At 60.6% G+C, this 17,332-nt stretch overlaps 1 protein-coding gene across 6 annotated transcripts in view; it reads right to left on the bottom strand.

Moving 5' to 3' along the window:
* BAHCC1 (BAH domain and coiled-coil containing 1) overlaps nt 1-17,332 on the bottom strand; it is a 60,546-nt gene that overhangs the window by 28,154 nt on the left and 15,060 nt on the right. For all 6 annotated transcript variants that reach the window (XM_053569313.1, XM_053569317.1, XM_053569314.1 and 3 more), the window contains one exon: nt 5,381-5,560. In XM_053569313.1, coding sequence (XP_053425288.1) covers nt 5,381-5,560 — 180 coding nt within the window. The remainder of the gene's footprint in view (nt 1-5,380; nt 5,561-17,332) is intronic.

Genomic DNA, 17,332 nt, shown 5'->3' with positions numbered 1-17,332 from the left:
GAGGATGCCCCATCCTACTTCTGCTGCTAGGGTCCCCAGTAGTCTCGGAATCTCACCCCTGCTCAGCTCTGGGGGGCAAAGCCAGGAGGGCACAGGAGGGCACAGGTGAGCTGGGCTAATACCTGGCTCCCCCAGCACACCAGGCCTCTGCTGGCCAGTCTGGGAATGTCAAGGGTTAGATGGGAGGAGGTGTGTGGGGTGAGCAAAGAGAGGAACCAGGACTGTCTTGAATGCCCTCACCCAAGTGCTGTGATCAACCAGTGACATCTGCCCTGGGGATGGGAGGGTGCTCAGCATGGAGTCTGCAGGGCACTCCCCATCCCTGCAGTAGGGCCAGAAAGGAGGAACCTGCGGGCTCCAGGGCCTTCCACGGGCCTCAGACTGGGAAGGCAAATGACAGTCCCCAGAGTTTAGAGCCAGAGGTAACCTAGTTGTGACCCCCAAAACCTTCACCAGCAGCCAGAACAGCAGTACTGGCTGCCTGGGAGCTCCGTGCCAGGGGCCCACACCCTGCGCCGTCCTGAGCTTCCTCTATGTCCCCAGGTGGAATGTCCTCGCCACTTGGCTCATTGTGCCTGGGACCACCAGCACAATGTGAGCCAGCCCCACACTTGCCACAGGAGTGCAGTGGGTGGAGGGCATCTGCCCGGGTGGCAGCTTCCCCACACACTCAGATCCAGGGATGCCACCCAGGAAGGCTGCCTCCACCCTTAGGGACTATAGCCAGCACAGGACACAGAGGGAGGAAGTTATTCTCTTTGCCTATATCACATTGGATCCAAAAAGCTATTCTGACCCAGGGCTATTTACAGATGGGGAAACTAAGGCTCAGGGCCTCACAGCTGGGCACATGGCCTCAAGGCTGGTGCACTTCCACCTATGGAGACCCTCTGTGCCCGTCTACTCTGCCAGAGGCACGTCCGTGGCCACAGTCCCGCTCCATGGCTGCCAGGAGGGGATCCGCCTGCAGCCCCCACACCAAGAGCCTGGCAGAGTCCCTGGCTCTGGGTAGCAGGAGCTTGTGGAGACAGGGGGTGCTCACCCCAAAAACACAGACTGGAGGACAGAGGAGAGGCACTTGGTTGGATCATCTAAACTCAAGTCCTGGCACCTTCAGTCCTGAGCCTCATTTTCCTCACCTATGCAAGGGGTGTAAGGGCCAGCTGTACAGCACGGCGCAAGTGCCCAGCCTCCCAGGGCCAGGCTCGGGGCAAAATGTCGCTGTCCTGCCAGACCTGGAACGAGGGCTGGCTGTGGGACCCTTGCCCAAGGACTATCTGTATCTGAGGGAACTAGGGCCCGTATCCAAACCAGACTGGGTAGGTGGGCCCTCAGGACCCCCAGTCCATGCTCCCCAGCCTCACTGGGGCACAGGACCACTGGAACATCCCTCTTTGGCTGGCCTGGGGCCCTGTCTTGCCCCAGCTGTCAAGGTATTACTTCACTTCCTGGGGCCCTCTGCCAGGCACAGGGCTGGGCACTGGCCCCCACTAGGATCAGGACAGGACCCCCTGCCCTTTGTGGCAGCTGGACAGCAGTCAGCCAGGCCATGAACATGTGAAGAGCAGCATAAAGGCAACCTCTGACAGCAGGGCTCTGGCCATGGCAGCACATACCAGAGCACCCTGGCTGTGAAGGTGGCTGGGCCCCGGCAGGGCAGCTGGCCGAGGCAGGCCATAGGGAGGAGCTGAGGCCTGGTCCATGGTCATGAGGAAGGCAGATTAAGAGGCCATTTTAGTCACCAAGGAAACTGAGGCCCAGGAGAGAAGAGAGAGCCAACAACCTAGAAACAGGGGTCCGGGCCCAGGGCAGGACATGGAGAGGGGCAGTTCAGAAGGTCAGAGCCAAAGGAACCCTGAGAACCCTGGCAACAGGGCGGTGGGCACAGGCGGGACCTCTAGCCCCCACACAGATTTGTTCCAGCTCCCACTCACTGCCAGAAGGCAGCAAGGCCAGCCCTGGACACAGGGCATTGGGTGGCTGTCCCCGCTGGAGCCTGGCCAGGCTGGATGCAGAAGTGGCCCTGACAGAGGCGGCCAGGCAGATGGCCAGTGCTGCACGTGTGCCTGATGCCCTGTGGCCCCCTCCAGGTGGCACAGGAGACCATAAGTGGCCTGGGCTGGGCGTTCCTTGGATGCACCTCGCCCTGTGCAGCTGAGCCCCCCAGGAACAGAACCCCCTTTCATGGGCCCTGTGGGTGGTCCTGGCCAGCAGCTGGAGGTGGGTGGGAGGGAGGGGACCAGGCTCACTGACAATAGGGCCAGCTGTGCAACATCCCGCCCTGGATGAGCTGGCTGGACAGCAGCTCACCTCCCTTACCTCCACCCAGGCCAATTCCGCTGCCCGCCCCCACTCCAAGCCCTAGAGGTCCACCTCCAGTGGAATCTCCTTGTTGGGTGATTCAGAGCAGATGGAGGCGGAGCTGGGCCCCAGGCCAGATGTACCGGCCAGCTTCCCCAGCTCCCCCAGCTTCAGTGGCCCCTCTAGATCTCCCACTGTGCCACTGGCAAGCAGAAAGCACAGCCCTGCTCCAGCGGCTGCCCCACAGATGGCTGAGAGAGAAGGCCCTGCTCGGAGTGGGGGCACTGGCCGATCCCTACCTCAGCTCCTGCTATAAAGGGTTGGTGGGTGAGGGGAGAGCTAGACCTCTGGGCAGCGCCCAGGCAGCCCACCATGCCACCAGCTCACCCTCCCTGACCACTGTGCCTCCTCCCCTGAGCGCACACAGCAGAGAAACAGGCCTCGGCACGCAGGCGGCCAGCTGGCACCCCGTCAAACTAGGAGCCAGGCACGCTGCCCGGGCAGCCAGCCAACTCTTGCTTGGCCTGCCTGCCACTGGCCTCGGCCACACGGCTCCCGGCAGCACCATGTGGCTGCAGAGGGCAGGGGAATCCCGCAGGGAGGGGATCCCGGGGCAGGACAGCTTCACTGAAGGCAGGGAGACAATGAGGCCAACTGAGGCAGGGCCTCAAAGGTGTCATGGGGAGGAGATGGTGTGCCCCCTCACGAGGTCTGCAAGTTGCACAGGGGTGTGCTCCTGTCCCATCTTCAGCCTCAGGGGGCCCTGCATTCTGGGGTCCACACCCCCTCCCCTCATCCCGTACCCACCTGGGCTGGCCCTTCAAGCCCACCTCCTGACACAGGCCCCCCCACAACCTGGCTGGGCACTTGACATGGGGACCATGTCTTGCCCAGAGAGAGGAGCTGTCTCGCAGGCTTCTGGCCCAGAGGGCTTGGTGTAGGTCAGCGCTCAGAGCCCAGAACCAAGGGCCTGGGGTCACGCACACCCTGACACACATGTCTAGATACTGGCCTCCCAGCTGGCCAGTGGGACTCTCTGGGGCCACGGAGGGGAAGATGGTACCTGATGAGGCTGGGCCCCACGGGAGGGGCCAGGGGCTGGTGAGGTGCCCACTAGGCTCTGCCCTGGCAGCTGTTGGAAGTGCGTATCTGGGGCCACTGTTGGTGCTGTGTGCCTACAGGCTGCCACCCACCCTCTAAGCAGTCCCCAGAGGGGTGAGGCCGGGCTCTAGGGCAGGTGGTGCTACCCACAAACCACCCCCTGACAGGATCCCCAGAGGTGGGGTGGAGAAAGTGGGTGCATGTACCTCCTGAGACAGGAGCTTAGGGAGAGCTCCTGTGCCTCTACTGGGCCCTGACCAGGGGCCTTCACTGTGACGGGAAGCCAAGTCAGTCAGCTCAAGCATATCCGTGCACCTGTGGTGGGCCAGGGTAGGGCAGCAGCACCATCTCTGCTAAGGTGCCTGCCTTGCCTGCCCCATGCCTACTTGGCCACCCCTCTCTGCAGATGTCCTGGGAACCAGATGGGACTGCTGGCCAGGACATCTGTCCAGCAGACACAAAGGCTGAAGGTGGCAGGGGTGGGGGCCCCACAGCCAACCTGATCCCCTCCATGGAGGCTGGTAGGTACACAGGACAGGAGGAAAGCAAAGGTGAGTCTGGGCTGATGACCCTGCTCTGCCCACCATGTCCTCATGAGAGTGGCCTCCCCGCCACCCAAGAAGGGAGCTGCTCCTTGCCGCCTGCCCGGTGTGCACCCTGTGCCTAAAGCCCAGATTATTATTATTTAGCCAGGGCTGGGTTTGAACCTGCCACCTCTGGCATATGGGGCCGGCGCCCTACCCCTTTGAGCCACAGGGGCCACCCTATTATTATTATTATTTTTTGTAGAGACAGAGTCTCACTTTACCGCCCTCGGTAGAGTGCCATGACATCACAGCTCACAGCAACCTCTAGCTCTTGGGCTTATGCGATTCTCTTGCCTCAGCCTCCCGAGCAGCTGAGACTACAGGCGCCCGCCACAACGCCCGGCTATTAAAGCCCAGATTATTTTAACAACTGCCCCTCACTCGTCACCTGTCCTGTTTGGAAAACGGTCCCTTTCTTGTTGCACAAAGAGAAGTTTCTATGCTTCCAGCAGTGCAGGGTGCTAATCTCCCTGCCTGGAACGGGGCGGTGTCGTGGTGTGTGGGTCCACTGCGCTCTGTAAACATGACGCCTGCCGCTCAGCAGAGTCATTGAGTTACGGCAGTGCCGGGTGCCAGGAGCAGAGAGCCCTGTGTGCCCGCTGCCAACTGCAATTACCTCTCCGCGTGCCAGTCGCAGGGGGTGGAGGAGCTTAACCCTTCCCACACCGCGGGGGCTGGGGTGGCCAAGAGAATACCAGCAGCCACAGGGCCCGGGAGTCGGGACTCGGGGCTGCCCAATTCATAGCATCAGGGGGGGGTGGGGGGTGGGGAGTGGGGGGCTGAGCAGATAGCAGGGAGCTGGGAAGTGCCTTGGGGCCTGAGACCCTCTTGCCAGCCAGGCAGACTGAGACTAACAGGTGTCCATGGTGCACCTATCCAAGGCTGTGGCCCATGGGGAGACTGGTGGCTGGGAGGAACTCGTTGTCCTAGGCCAGGCCCTGGTAGCAGCTTGAGTATGTTGACAGCTCTCGGCTCCCCGCCTGCCCCTCCCAGCTGGCACATCTGGCACCCACGCCTCCTCAAGTATAAGGAGGTGGGGCCCAGCCCACGGTGGAGGCCACAGCCCAGCCCCACTGGCCCAGCTGTGTTCCACATTTTCTCAGTTCCCCTGAGCCCATCCTGGCCCACCCCCCTCTTCTCCTTCTGCCCATCTGGAGCACACATCTGGCTAGGACCACTGCCTAACGCATGCTGCTGTTTCCAAACAATTACCACCTTCCCCAGGGGGCTTCTTTGGCAAGGGAGGTGGCCCATCACAAGGGCAAGCTTGGCAGGGTCGCCACCCAGGTTCACGCTGCCATGGCAGGGAAGCCCTTGCCCTGCCACAAGCCCTCAGAGCCACGGTCAGTCACACCACCAGGATGCCACTGGGGCCCAGGCCCCTGACTTACCTTCGTGGGAGTGGGAGAACCAGATCTGGGAGGTGGCTGGGTGGGAGCCACGGTAGGCCTGCTCAGAGGGGGAGGAGGTGGGGCCGCTGGGGTGCGTGGAGGCTGCAGAGCCCAGGCTGCTGGTGAGGAAGCCGCCCATGAAGGAGGAGGCTGGAGAACTTCCCATCAGGCGGCTGCTGGCTGTGGACACAGGGCAAGCATCAATCTTGGGGAAGTCTGCGGCAGGGCAGACGACACACCCACCATGGAGCCCTGTTCCTATAGCCTCTCAGGCCCCTGATCTCCCCAGGGGTCTTTGTCTTCAAACATCCAAGAGGCCAATGGAAGGAAAAGCTGCCCACATGGGCCCCGAATAGTCGCACCCAGGGTCCTGAATCTTCTTGTGCCTCAGATACACTGGTACTAACATTTTCCTGTTACTGCAAAACCCAAGAATGACACACCTGCACCACCTGACCACCACAGCCACTATCACCACCGCAGCCACCACTATCACCACCACAGCCACTATCACCACCGCAGCCACTATTACCACCATCAGCCAGGTGCCCAGTCCCTGGCCAAATCAATGTTCAGGACCTTTGGGTACAAAATGCCCTGGGGTGGACCTTCTCAGAGACAGAACATGTTGACTCTCCGAGGCCACCTTGGTGGGTAGCTCTGTGGCCTCTGTGACATGGCAGACTTGCCCTTGCCTTACTGAGAGGCTACACCAGAGGCCTGCATGGCTCTGCGGCCACTGCCTACCACCCGAGGACCACCAGGACGAGGAGGTCTTTCTCTAGTGGGGGTCTTTGTCTTTCTCCCCTGACCCAGCATATGGGCTTGACAGACTATGGAGTTGGTCCCAGACGAGCAGGGGGAGAAACTGAGCTGGAGGGCAGGGGAAGGACAGGGTCCTGTGCACAGATCTGCTTCTACAGTCCCCTCAAAGTTCCTTGGGGCCAGGGCTGCAGATAGCACTCAGGAGAAGGCAGATGGGGGCTCCCGGGCCTGGCAGCCTGGATGCTTCCGACAGGGAGCCACTCCTGGCCCTGGGCCAGCTCCACTCTGCCTGCCCACATCCTCCTTTGCAGATGTCCATAGGCTATGTCCCTCTGCCCAAGTCCGGCCGCCAAGGCCAGGCAGAGTGAGTCTCCCTGGGTTGCCATGGCTACCAGCTCTTGCACATGAGGGACATAGCGTACCCACAGTGCTTTGCACATGGCAACCCCGCAACTCGGTGGGTGGTCTTGGTTGCTCTGCCCAGCCCCCATCTTCAGGGTGCCTGGGCACCCTGTCACTTCGTCCCAAAGGCTGTGAGCCTGGCTGGGACCATTCCAGAGACGTGGGGGACTGCTGCCCCATCAGGCTCAGTGCAGGGGCCCAGCCCACAGTGAGTCAGGAGCCCGGGAGGCAGGGGGAATTTGTGAATTTGTGATGTCTCATGAAGCCTGGCTTGGGCCTGGGAGCTTCCCAGACACGAGGTGACTCAGCAAGAGGTGGCGAAGCCCGGGAGGTGGGGGGTGGCTGCCCCAACGGGGCACTGGCAGCATCCGGCTGTGCTGTGCCAGTTCCCAGCCCAGGGCCTGGACCAGGAGCTCTCTCCTGCCTGGTGGTTGTGAATGGGAGAGTCAGCTCCCCTCAGGCTGAGGGAAAGTTGGTGGCCCAAGGGCAGGGCACACAGGTGCCCGGAAGCCAGGGGCTTCCAGACCACAGGGCGAGAGCTGCCATGTGCCTGAGCCAGAACACAGGCATGGCACCCCAGGGAGGGAACTATGGGCTAGGAAAGGAAGGGTGGCTTGCCCTGCCAGCTCCAGGACCCCAGGGCTTGGCTACGGGGTGAATGTGGCCACCCCCTCAGAGCTGGAGGCTTTTTGCCGCCCCACCCAGACTCACCCCAGGTCCCCCAGGCCCTGCCGCCCCCGCACCATCCCAGGGAAGTCCCTCCACCCCTTTCCTCCCAGGGAGGTGGGAAGCAACAGAGGCCAAAAGCCGGTCTGGAGGAAGGAGCCCTGTGGGGCCAGCCTGAGAACCCAGCTCACAAGCTCTCCCACAGCAAGGGCGGGTGAGCAGGGCGCAGTCCCCGGAAACTGGCCCGTCTTCCAATTCAGGGTCCCTCTTGGGGCACTTCCTTACAGCTGCTTTCTCTGAGCCCGCTAAAGGACCCTAGCCCCAGAGCTTGGAAAAAGAGAGGGTGTGGGCTCTGCCAACCTCTCCCCACCCTCTGACCAGCCCTGGGGGCAGCTGGAAGCCTTCAATGTCCCAGCTGTGCCTGGTCTCAGGCTTGGCTGTCCCTTGGGCTCTTCCCCCAGGCCTTTCCCCCTTTTATTCTGAAAATAGAGGACTTGGACCGTGGTGTCCTTTGAGTACAAATATCACGTCTTGAATTTTCACTGTAGTAAGTTCAAGTGATAAAAACTAGAAAGAAAGTCAAAGACATGGCAGAACCCCTGGCCCTGATGTCACCACCTTGAGGTCTCAGGGATCTTCCGGGAGCAGGTGCACACCCCTTCTCCAGCATCTCATAGAGTCACATGCTGCATCCTAATTCCATGAACAGGAGTCCCTGATACTGAGCCCACAGTGAGATGTCTCCCACATGGGGACTGAGGTGGCCTCACCCTTCTAGAAACCCCAACCACTGTGGCAGTGGCTGCCAGGGTTCTTACTCTGGGGCCAGCAGGCCAGCACCTGGGGACGGCACTGAGTAGGCACGGGACCCTGTCCTGAGCTTGGCTAGAAAGCTGGCAGCAGATCCTGCAGGCCCTGCTGGTGGGAACTGCCATGGCTGGTGTGGTAGAAGGGATTGCTGGAACTAGAGTCCCTCCCCAGCTTCACCCAGCTCCAGAGCAGCCTTGGAAACCCTAGGATAGAGCACCATGCTCCACTTGTCACCTCTACCTCCAAGGACTCTGACAATGGCACTGTGCCCGGCCAGCAGAGCTACGGGCAGACCTTGCTGCCACCTTCCCAGACCCCGCCTGCCAGCCAGCAGCCAACCTCAGACAGAGCCTGTACTGGCTGCCTGGGAACCGAGTGCAGCCTGGGCTCTGGCCAGAGACCAACCTTGTGGCCAAGGGGAGCTGGGAACTGGGCTGAAGGCTCTTTCCTCTTAGCCAAGTCATCGTCCACGGAGTGCTGAAGTTACCAGCCCAGAAAGAGGACAGCATGAGAAGGGTCTTGACCTGGGCCCCCTTGGCTGGTGTCCTCATCCTGGCACTGACTGCATTGGCACTTCCCCAGCGAGGGGCTTCAGTTAGCGCCATGATACTCCCAGGATGTGGGCTCACCACAAGATGTATCCTAAATCACAAGTCCAAGCCCCATAGCTCCAAATACCTGGGTGGGGTTTGAGCAGGGCCTGTCCCTGCCAAGGCTGTCCTTGTCCCCACAGTAAACATAAGGGAAGCCTGACCCAGCCACGAAGCCAGTCCAGGACCATTGACAGCTCTCACCACGGAAAGGGCACATGTTAGGATTTTCCTGGGAAAGGCACCAGGAAACCATGTGAGGTGTCAGCAGGCCTTCTGAGGTAGGCCACTGTGTACTGTGCAGTGGCCCCCAGCCAGCTGCCCCAGGCCAGGGTTTGAAATGGGCTGGGCTCTGGCCCCAGTGGCATGGCCACCCCTCAGTTTTGCCCAGGACACCATGGAGGCCTGGCTGAGGCATCTGGCTGGCTGAGGAAACCATTCTGGAAGACAGCACACTGGGAGGGCCACTGCCACCCCCAGGAGAAGACCCCCTACCAGGAGGCCATCTGACCCCATTCCCCAAGGCCTGGCCAGCCTAGACCCTGCTGCTCGAGGGCTGCCTGCAACTGGAGAGCTGGGGAGCTGGGGAGCAGCTGGACAGAGCTGGGCCAAAATACTCCAGCACCCAAGATTGTCATGTGACTACTGAACCCAGCCCTGGCCCCAGAATGGCTATGGTGGGCTGGCACAAAGTAGGTGGTAGCAGGGTGCATGGGTGTGGCAGGACTGATGGGTGAGCCTCCCTCCTGCCAAGCTGCTGGCCAGGGCCCCCCTGTCTGGCCAAGGGGCCAACAGACTCTTGGCAGCTACAGGGGTGCTGAGGAAGCTTGAGACCAGGAGCCCAGGGCTGCCAGGGAGCTTCCAGTCTGTAGCCCAAGAGCTTCCCCTTCCCTACAGTGGGACTGGCAGCCACACCAGTGGTTCCCACTAAGTACCTCTAGAGGACCCAGTGCACCAGAGGATGGGCCTAGGGGACTGGACAGCCAAGGGCCCACTGTGCCCGCCCACCATGGCTCTCCTGCCAGGCCAGCCTGCCCCACATGGTGCCACCGGGCTGAGGACAGAGGGGGTGGGAGGAGGAGTGAGCATGGTGGAGCGAGCATTTGTTTTGAGTTAAGTGAGCGCTGAGACAGCATCCTCCTTTTCTGGAAACTGTGAAATGGGTTGTAAAAAAAAAAAAAAAAGGGCCTCACTGAGATGGTGGAGGCTCCTGAGAAGCAGCAAGTCCCTTCCCAGGCTCCAAGGCTCCCGCTGCTTCCGGAAACCCAGCTGACGGGCTGCTGGCATGGGCCTCCCCGGCTCTGAGTCTGGCGGCTGCACCCGCCGCCTGTGCCAGCTCCCACCCTCCCGCTCACACCCGCTCAGGCTCCCCTCTTTCCTCCTCATCAGTTTCCTGCTCCCCTCATCCTAACTTGACCCCTGCAGGGCCTGCCCAGGAGGGGACACCAGGAGTGGCTGAGAAAGGGGAGATGGGAGGTCCAAAGCACCCCTCCTGCCAGGCCAAGAGGCCCCAGGGAGTAGAGTGAGGAGAGGCAGAGGCAGGAAGGATAAACAGCCCACCAGGCTGCAGCCCACATTCTTTTCATTCCAGGGGAGGGGAGGGAGAGGGAGAATGTCCATGCAGGCTTCCTGCGTGGAGGCAAAGCCATCAGTCCAGCCTGCTTGGAGCCAGGGGTGGCAGATGACCATTTAGCTGCTCAGAGAGAGGAGCAGGAGATAGGGATGGGAGATGAGGCTGATCTGGGACCCCCCCACCAGGAGACCAGAAGTCCAGCACAGGTGGCTGGGAATGGGAGTGAGCCTGTGGGCCTGGGTGTGCCCATGTGTGCAGGCTCAGTCCCAGCACAACCCAGGGATGTTCCCCCACTGGAGACACTAGTGGCCCAGGCTTGAGAGGGTGTAGGCTGCACACTTGTTCACGGGCGCAAAGGCGGGGGGATGTGCATGAGTGCCCGCAGTGTGTCTCTGGGGGAATGTGTGACTACGAGTGAGTTTGCACACATCTGGGTGTGCACGTGTCCAGGGTGCAGGGCTACGGGCATGCACGCCTTGGCATATGCCATTCTCAGGCACAGGGGCAAGACTGGGCAGGTCATACTTCCCTCCCTGGCCTGGACCTTGCAAAGGCTTTTGGTCCTGCCCCAGATGGCATGGAGAGGGGGCTGCAGGATGACACCTTCTTCTCTGGCCTGGGTGGGGGTGCACGTGAGCCCACTTATGGAAGGGGAACCTCAACCTCTACTCTCAAGTCTGCTCCCACCTGAGGCGGTCGTCCCCCTACCCCTGGGAGCCAGCTCCCTGGCCGGCCCTGCTGCTGGGCTCTGAGCTACCTCTCCCAGGGCAGGATGACCCCAGACCTTAAAGTGGCCTCTGAGAGTTGCATGAATTCTGGGGGCAGCTGGCAGGCCACGTGGCCAGGCCTCCTCCCTTCTGCCGTGGAGATGTACCACTGGGGCTTCACCAGACTTGTCAGAAAGCCCTTCACAAGTTCAGTCCCCACGCAGTGCCAGCTTGCACATGCGCTCTCTAGGGTCACAAACCTCCCAGATCTGGGGTGGTCCCCACTTCGTGAGCCCACTGCTAGCAGTGTCTGTTCAGCACTGTGCACACTGCATCTGGCTGGACGTGGGGTTTGCCCTGCCTGCAGCTGCCCCTTCTGCCACCACAGCCGGAAGTGTCTGAGGGAGCCTTGGGCCCACAAGGCCACCAACCCTCCACTGGTCATCCACAGCTCCTGGGGTGACTGGACAGCAGAGGCAGCTGAGATAGTGCAAGGCATGGAGGGGAGACCAAGAGTGCAGGGGGCCCAGAAATAGTCACTAGTCACCCAGGAAGCCCCTTGGCTGACTCAGGAGAACCTTCCAGAAGCCCCTGCTGGCCAGGCAGCATCTCTTAGGCAAAAATGGGAACACCCTGGCCACTGTGCTCCCTGGCTGGGAGGCAGTGATGACAGGACAGGCCCAACAACTGACAGCCCAGAACTAATAAAAGAAAAGGAAAATTGGACGAAGGTCTGGTTCTTATTAAAAGGGTATATTTAGCCCTGTGGCAGGGGCGGGGGCAGGGTGGCCAGTACTCCCCAGGGGCCGCCCTCAGTCTCCCTCCACCCGAGGGTCCTGGGCCCAGTGACTCAGAATGGCCACGGCAGGGGCCGAGGCCACCCCTCTGCGGCTGCTTCTTGGCGCCTTTTCCTGTGTCTCTCACCCCCTTTCCTGGGCGGGCCGCCAGGACCCCTCCACCCCCAGGACACTCCCGAGGGTCAGTGGGTGGGCGGCCAAGACGTGGGAAGCTGACCAGGGCTGGTCAGCACCCCCCTCAGACCCCTACCTCTCGCTGGAGGAGCAGCCTCAGCCAAAGCAAGCACGTCCCCTGCCATCATCTTGAAATAGCCTCGAGTCATGGGCACCCTGGCCCAGACACTGGACACACACACAGAAACACATAAACACACGTGCCCCACCTGGGTCCAGATGCCAGACACACATGCAAACACAGGCACACACACATGTTCCCCCCCAGCCCACTGTCCTCTCAGAGAAGGGCAGGCCATGTGGGCATGGGCCTGGTGGGCATGGGCCATGGGCCATGTGGGCATGGTCCCCCATGGGGGACCTGGGCTTGGTTTGCAGGCACCTGTTCTCCCAAATCTTGTCCCCTCAACCTTGGCTCCTAGTCCTTTGTGCTGACTCAGACACGCCCAGTCTCAGCTTCAGCTTGGGAGAGGACAAACAGCAGATGCACAGGGACATGGGCTTCTCTTGGCCGTGCTCCCCACAGGATGGACCCAAAAGAAGGGGGTTTACAGGAAGCCTCTGGTGCTTCCTGGCCAAGTGTCCATGGGCGGTGACTTTGCCTGCTGTCTGGTCCTCCCCCCTCCGCCAATTATGCCAGCCACCGCGCCTGTGGAGAGTGTGGTCTGCGTTCTCCCTGGCCTGCCCAGGCAAACCTGCAGCACAGGGTGCAGGCGGGTGGCTCCCAGCCTCCCGTGGGCTCCTCTGGCCTCACAGAAAAACACGCACGCCCCCCACCTGGATGGCCTGCAGGGGCCTCCCCTGGGGCACCACACTCTTCTGAGAGGGCCCTGTGCTTGGCCCCAGCCAGCCTGGGCCTCCTGAAGGTTCCCATGGGCAATCATGGTTGCACAGGGAGCTCCCCTTCTGCTCCCCCAGGACCCTCTTGAGTGCCTGCCAGGCCCTGGAGCTGTGGATGTCCATGCTGCTCCTGGCCACATGCACAGCCCTTCCGGCACAATGGCTGTCTCCTGGGCTGTCAGTTAGCCTAACCCAAGCCTCCTGCTCACCAGCTGGTCTCCGGAGCCCTTTACTGTAACAATAGACTCTTCCCTGGGCTAGGGCTGGTGGTGTCAGGGGTCGAAGGTACTGTGCCTACCAGGGGTGGAAGGAGGCCCACAGCATCCTTTGGACAATGCTCTCACATCAGGCCCCAGGCCAGCCACAAGGTTCAGAGGGTGGGCTGCCTAGGGCAGGTATGGGGAACCTGAGGGCCCAGCCAGTGACACCTTACAGGCTCAGGCATCTCTGGACACCCCACAGAGAGACACCGGTCTGTCAGCAACCTCCACCTGAGGACCCCAAGAACATGGGCCAGCTACTGCTCCCTGGTGTTGAGAAGGACCAGGTGCTAGGGCCTGACCCCCTCAGTAGGGTTGGCTCAGGCTGCAGCATCCTGGAGGGGGCCAGGAGGGGTGCTGGGACCTCCACAGGTTGCTGCAGGGACGACAGGGAACCTGCTGTGGTACCACCTTTCTGTCTTCATTTTCCAGCTGCTTCAGGTATACCTGGCTCCAGCCACACTGGGGCCGACTCCAGCGCCCCACTTAGGGGAGGACAGACAGCCCTCCTCAAACTGTTTTCCTCCTCTGAAAAGCCCAGCGTGGAGCCTGCACAATGACGGTTCCCCTGGAATTCGCCCCCATTGCAGGACCCCCTGTCCAACACCCAGCTATGCCTCCAAGGGGCCAAGTGGCACATGGCAGGCATCAGCCTGGGCTCCTAGTGGAGCCAGGGTCCAAGAGACAGGAGGAAGGAAGGCGAGAGGACCAGGGAGTGTGAGCGCTGCCAAGGTGGGGTGTCTGGCAGGCCCTCTGTCCTCAAGGACCAACCTCTCAGCCTCTGGTATTGTTACACTTAGGGGCCCTGGACAAGGGAGGGCCACATAGGAAGGGCAGAGTGCGGGACAGGTTACCAGAGCACCATGATGTGTCTGCCAACAGGGTGCAGGCTTTGCAGGTGCTATGGCAGGCAGGGTTGGGGAGATGGGAAAATCCATGGATTCCGTTAATGTGAAATGCTGCTTATTTCTCAGCAGAATGTCCTGTACCCAGACCCCAGGTGTCAGGGACATGCAGCCAGGCTGAAACTGAACCATTAGGCAACCAGATCTTTCCAGAGAGAGAGGCACTGGCATCCACCAGCTCTTCCTGATGACACCCACCACTGTTATCAGCCACACGACACCTTTCCACGTGTGCAGATGAAACATTTTGATCTCTGCAGGTAAAAATAACAGCGTTCCTTGGAATTCTTGGGAGAGCAGGACGTGGCAGGTGCCTCTAGGAAAGGAAAGCCACACCCTACACGGGAGCCCCAGGATAGGGCTGAAGTGGGGGCTAGGCGAACCCTGCAGGAGACCCCACATGAAGTCTGGAAGCTCCACATGCCCTGGGGACCCAGTTGTTGCCCTTAATCTGCCTCTGTAGCTCCTGCTGTGGCTATGCAGGCAGGCCTGACCTGCCTCTACCACCCTGGCAGGGTGCCTTAATGCCTGGTGGCCCTCAGGCCATACCAGGTGGCCAAACTTAGGGCTAGCCCCCGACTCCAAGGGGGTCTGGTGCTAGGGCAGCATCTGGGGGGGGGGTCTGAGGCCACCTGCTGACCCCCACCTAGGCTGGAGGTTGGTACAAGAACACCTGAACTCCATCCAAAGAATGAAATTCTGACCCAGCTCATCCATCACACAGCTCCTGATAGCCTGAGATGTACCAAGTCACCCATTCATGCCCTGAGCCCAGCCTGTAATCCCAGGAAGCCACTAGCGGCTTGAGCACCCTGGCCTCCAGCTTGACCCACACTGACCTCGCTCGTGACTGTCTCAGAGTCAGTTCTGGCCACCCACCGGCAGGACATCCAGCCTCCCAGGTAGTAGGACTATGCTGCCATAAGTGGTAAAAGGGACGACTAGGTCTGGCCTCAAGATGTGCAGGGGCCAAGCCAGTCCCAGAAGGGAAGGGGCTTCAGGTGAGCCAGGGCTTGGACCTGTCCAGACATGTGGAAAGAGGCAGAGTGTGAGTGTAGACGAGAGGGACAGACACTAGGAGGGGAGTCTCTGCCTGGGATGAAGGAGTCCGGAGCATAGGGAGGGCCCAGGCTGTAGGGTGTGGTGTGGCTGGAACACAGGAGGCAGCTACAACTACAGGAGGGGTTGCGATGGACCAGTCTGGGGGCAGGGGGAGCTTGACAGCCATGGTAGCCTCTGAGATGGCCCCAATGACCTTGACTCGGGGACCCACACTTTGTGTAATCCCCTCAAATGTGGGCAGGATTGAGACACTTCTAGGAATAGAATGAGGATGTCTGTCCTTCTCTACCTCTCATGCTCTGAGCAGAGCTGGCTGCCGGGCTGGGGGCTGCCCTGTGCAGAGGCCCCTGTCGTGAGGAGTGGATGTCCATCAGCAGCCAAGAAGGACCCAGGGCCTGTGATGGCCAGAGAGCAAGCTTGGAAGGGGACCCCCACAGCTGGGCCTTGAGATGCCCATGGCCAATACCTTGACTGTAGCCTTGAGAGGACCCTAAGCAGAGGGCCACAACTCCTGACCTACAGAAACCCAGATAATACACATCTGCTGTTTGAAGTTGAGCATCTGGGAAGGAAGGGAAGGCCAGGGCAGAGGAGGCAGCAACTCTGGCACAGACCTGCCTCTGTAGACAAGTCAAAAACTCCCCAGCCCCTGCGCTGGTGCTGGGGGCCGCTTGAGCCTCTCCCCACAGTGTGGAAGACAGCCCTGGTCTGCAGTTGGCTGCTTGCTCTGTGGGCCACATCCTCAGGCACGTCTGCCTGTCCACTCCTGGCTGGCCCTTGAGCCCAGCACCTTTAGGGCTCTGCTCAGTATTTTCCATCAAATCCACAGCTACAGAGGATTGGAGGGCCTTGGGGCCATTTTCTAGCACACTTTCCTCCGATTTTGTCTGTATTCACGCACACTGAGGGCTTTTTAAGGGTAAGCCCAAAGATGTACTACAATTTAATTTAGATTTAATTTTAGTATTAATTTAAAATAAATTAAGAACTTATTTTTAGGGCACCCAAAGGGATGCAAACATTCTCATAGAGGAGACTGGCCTCCAGAAACACTGCCCACGAGGTGACCTGCCAGCCTGGGGGGTGGCTAGAGTGCATGGCAGGGCCGCTGGACAGGCAGTTGCCTCACTTTGCAGACCTGGTGTGACCCGGGGGGGCATAGAGTGAGTTCCCTTCTATCATACTAGGGCCAGGTCATGAAAGTCTTCCTTCCCCTACTGTGTTGCAGAGGAAGCCCTGGCCCTGCCCCTGCTGCACCCAAACCTGGGTCCAACTCCACCTCTTGCCCCCCTGACCCTGTGCATTGTGCGCTGAACACAAATGCCTCCACACCAGGGTCACCCACGGGTGCCGGGATAGCGTGGCAAGTGCTGGGTTGGAGGAGGGAACGGCAATGCGGTCTTGCCAGAAGGACTTCCCTGAGATGTGTGGGTGGAGATCCAGGGTCCCAAAAGCCCAGAGCTCTGCGGATGAGGCTGAGGGTTCACCTGTGGCCAGTGGGAACTGCCAGGAAGGCACTCAAGTCCAGGCTGCCCCACAGGGGAAGCCATGTCCCAAACCCACCAGCCCAGGGCAACCACTCTCTTGCTGGGGTGGCCAGCAGCCCACCTGTCAGCATGGGTCAGGTCTACAGATGGCCAAAGGTGCCATGGGAAGCCCCTCAAGGATAAAGGAAGAAAGGAACAGAGTCCAGCAAAGAGTCGCCCTGAGTCTGGGAGACAGGAGAACAGCCCTCCTCCTGGGGTACTGCCCTGCAGACCAGGCAGTCCTGGGCCCCCAGCACCTCAGAGAGGGGCACAGCCCCCCATCGTGGTCACATTAAACCCTCTACGACTTGCTTGAGGGGAAGCTTCTACCTTCACATCCAGGCCCACAGTGGCTCCCACATAGGTGGAAGGTCACTGGGTGGCCAGACCCCCATAGCCAGGTGCGGAAGCCAAGAGCCCAGGTTTCCTATTCTGTGGCCAGAGCAAGGGCTTAAGGCCACAGAACCTCCAGCTGGACACGAGAGGAGCTGGGGGTCTGAAGCATGAGGTAGGGCCCTCTGAAAGCCTCCCTGGGTCTCCCTGCCTTTCCCAAGGCAGAAGACTCCCAAAATGCCCAGGGAACAGCTGCCTTCTCCTCAGGCCACCAGGTCCGTGCCAGGCAAGGTAAGCACCGGCTGCCCTGTAGGCCCATCCAGCTCTTACGGGGGAAGCCAGTGGTGCCCCAGGGGAGGCTCTGTGCCAGGACCTCATCCCAGGCCACTGAAACCCACCAGAGCAGGGCATGGCCACTGGCCCATTTTGGAGGGGACACCACTAGTTTGGTTCTAGCATGTAAAGATGCTGAGCAGGGGCCCCCAACTCCTGCCCCAGGCAGCTCTGGACTGGCAGCTGAATGGCGAGCCCTGCCATGATCC

The sequence above is a fragment of the Nycticebus coucang genome, chromosome 18 (assembly GCF_027406575.1).
Source record: "Nycticebus coucang isolate mNycCou1 chromosome 18, mNycCou1.pri, whole genome shotgun sequence".
In the NCBI taxonomy this organism is placed as follows: domain Eukaryota; kingdom Metazoa; phylum Chordata; class Mammalia; order Primates; family Lorisidae; genus Nycticebus; species Nycticebus coucang.
The sequence above is the reverse complement of the archived record's forward strand: the minus strand, read 5'-3'. Positions and strand labels throughout refer to the sequence as shown.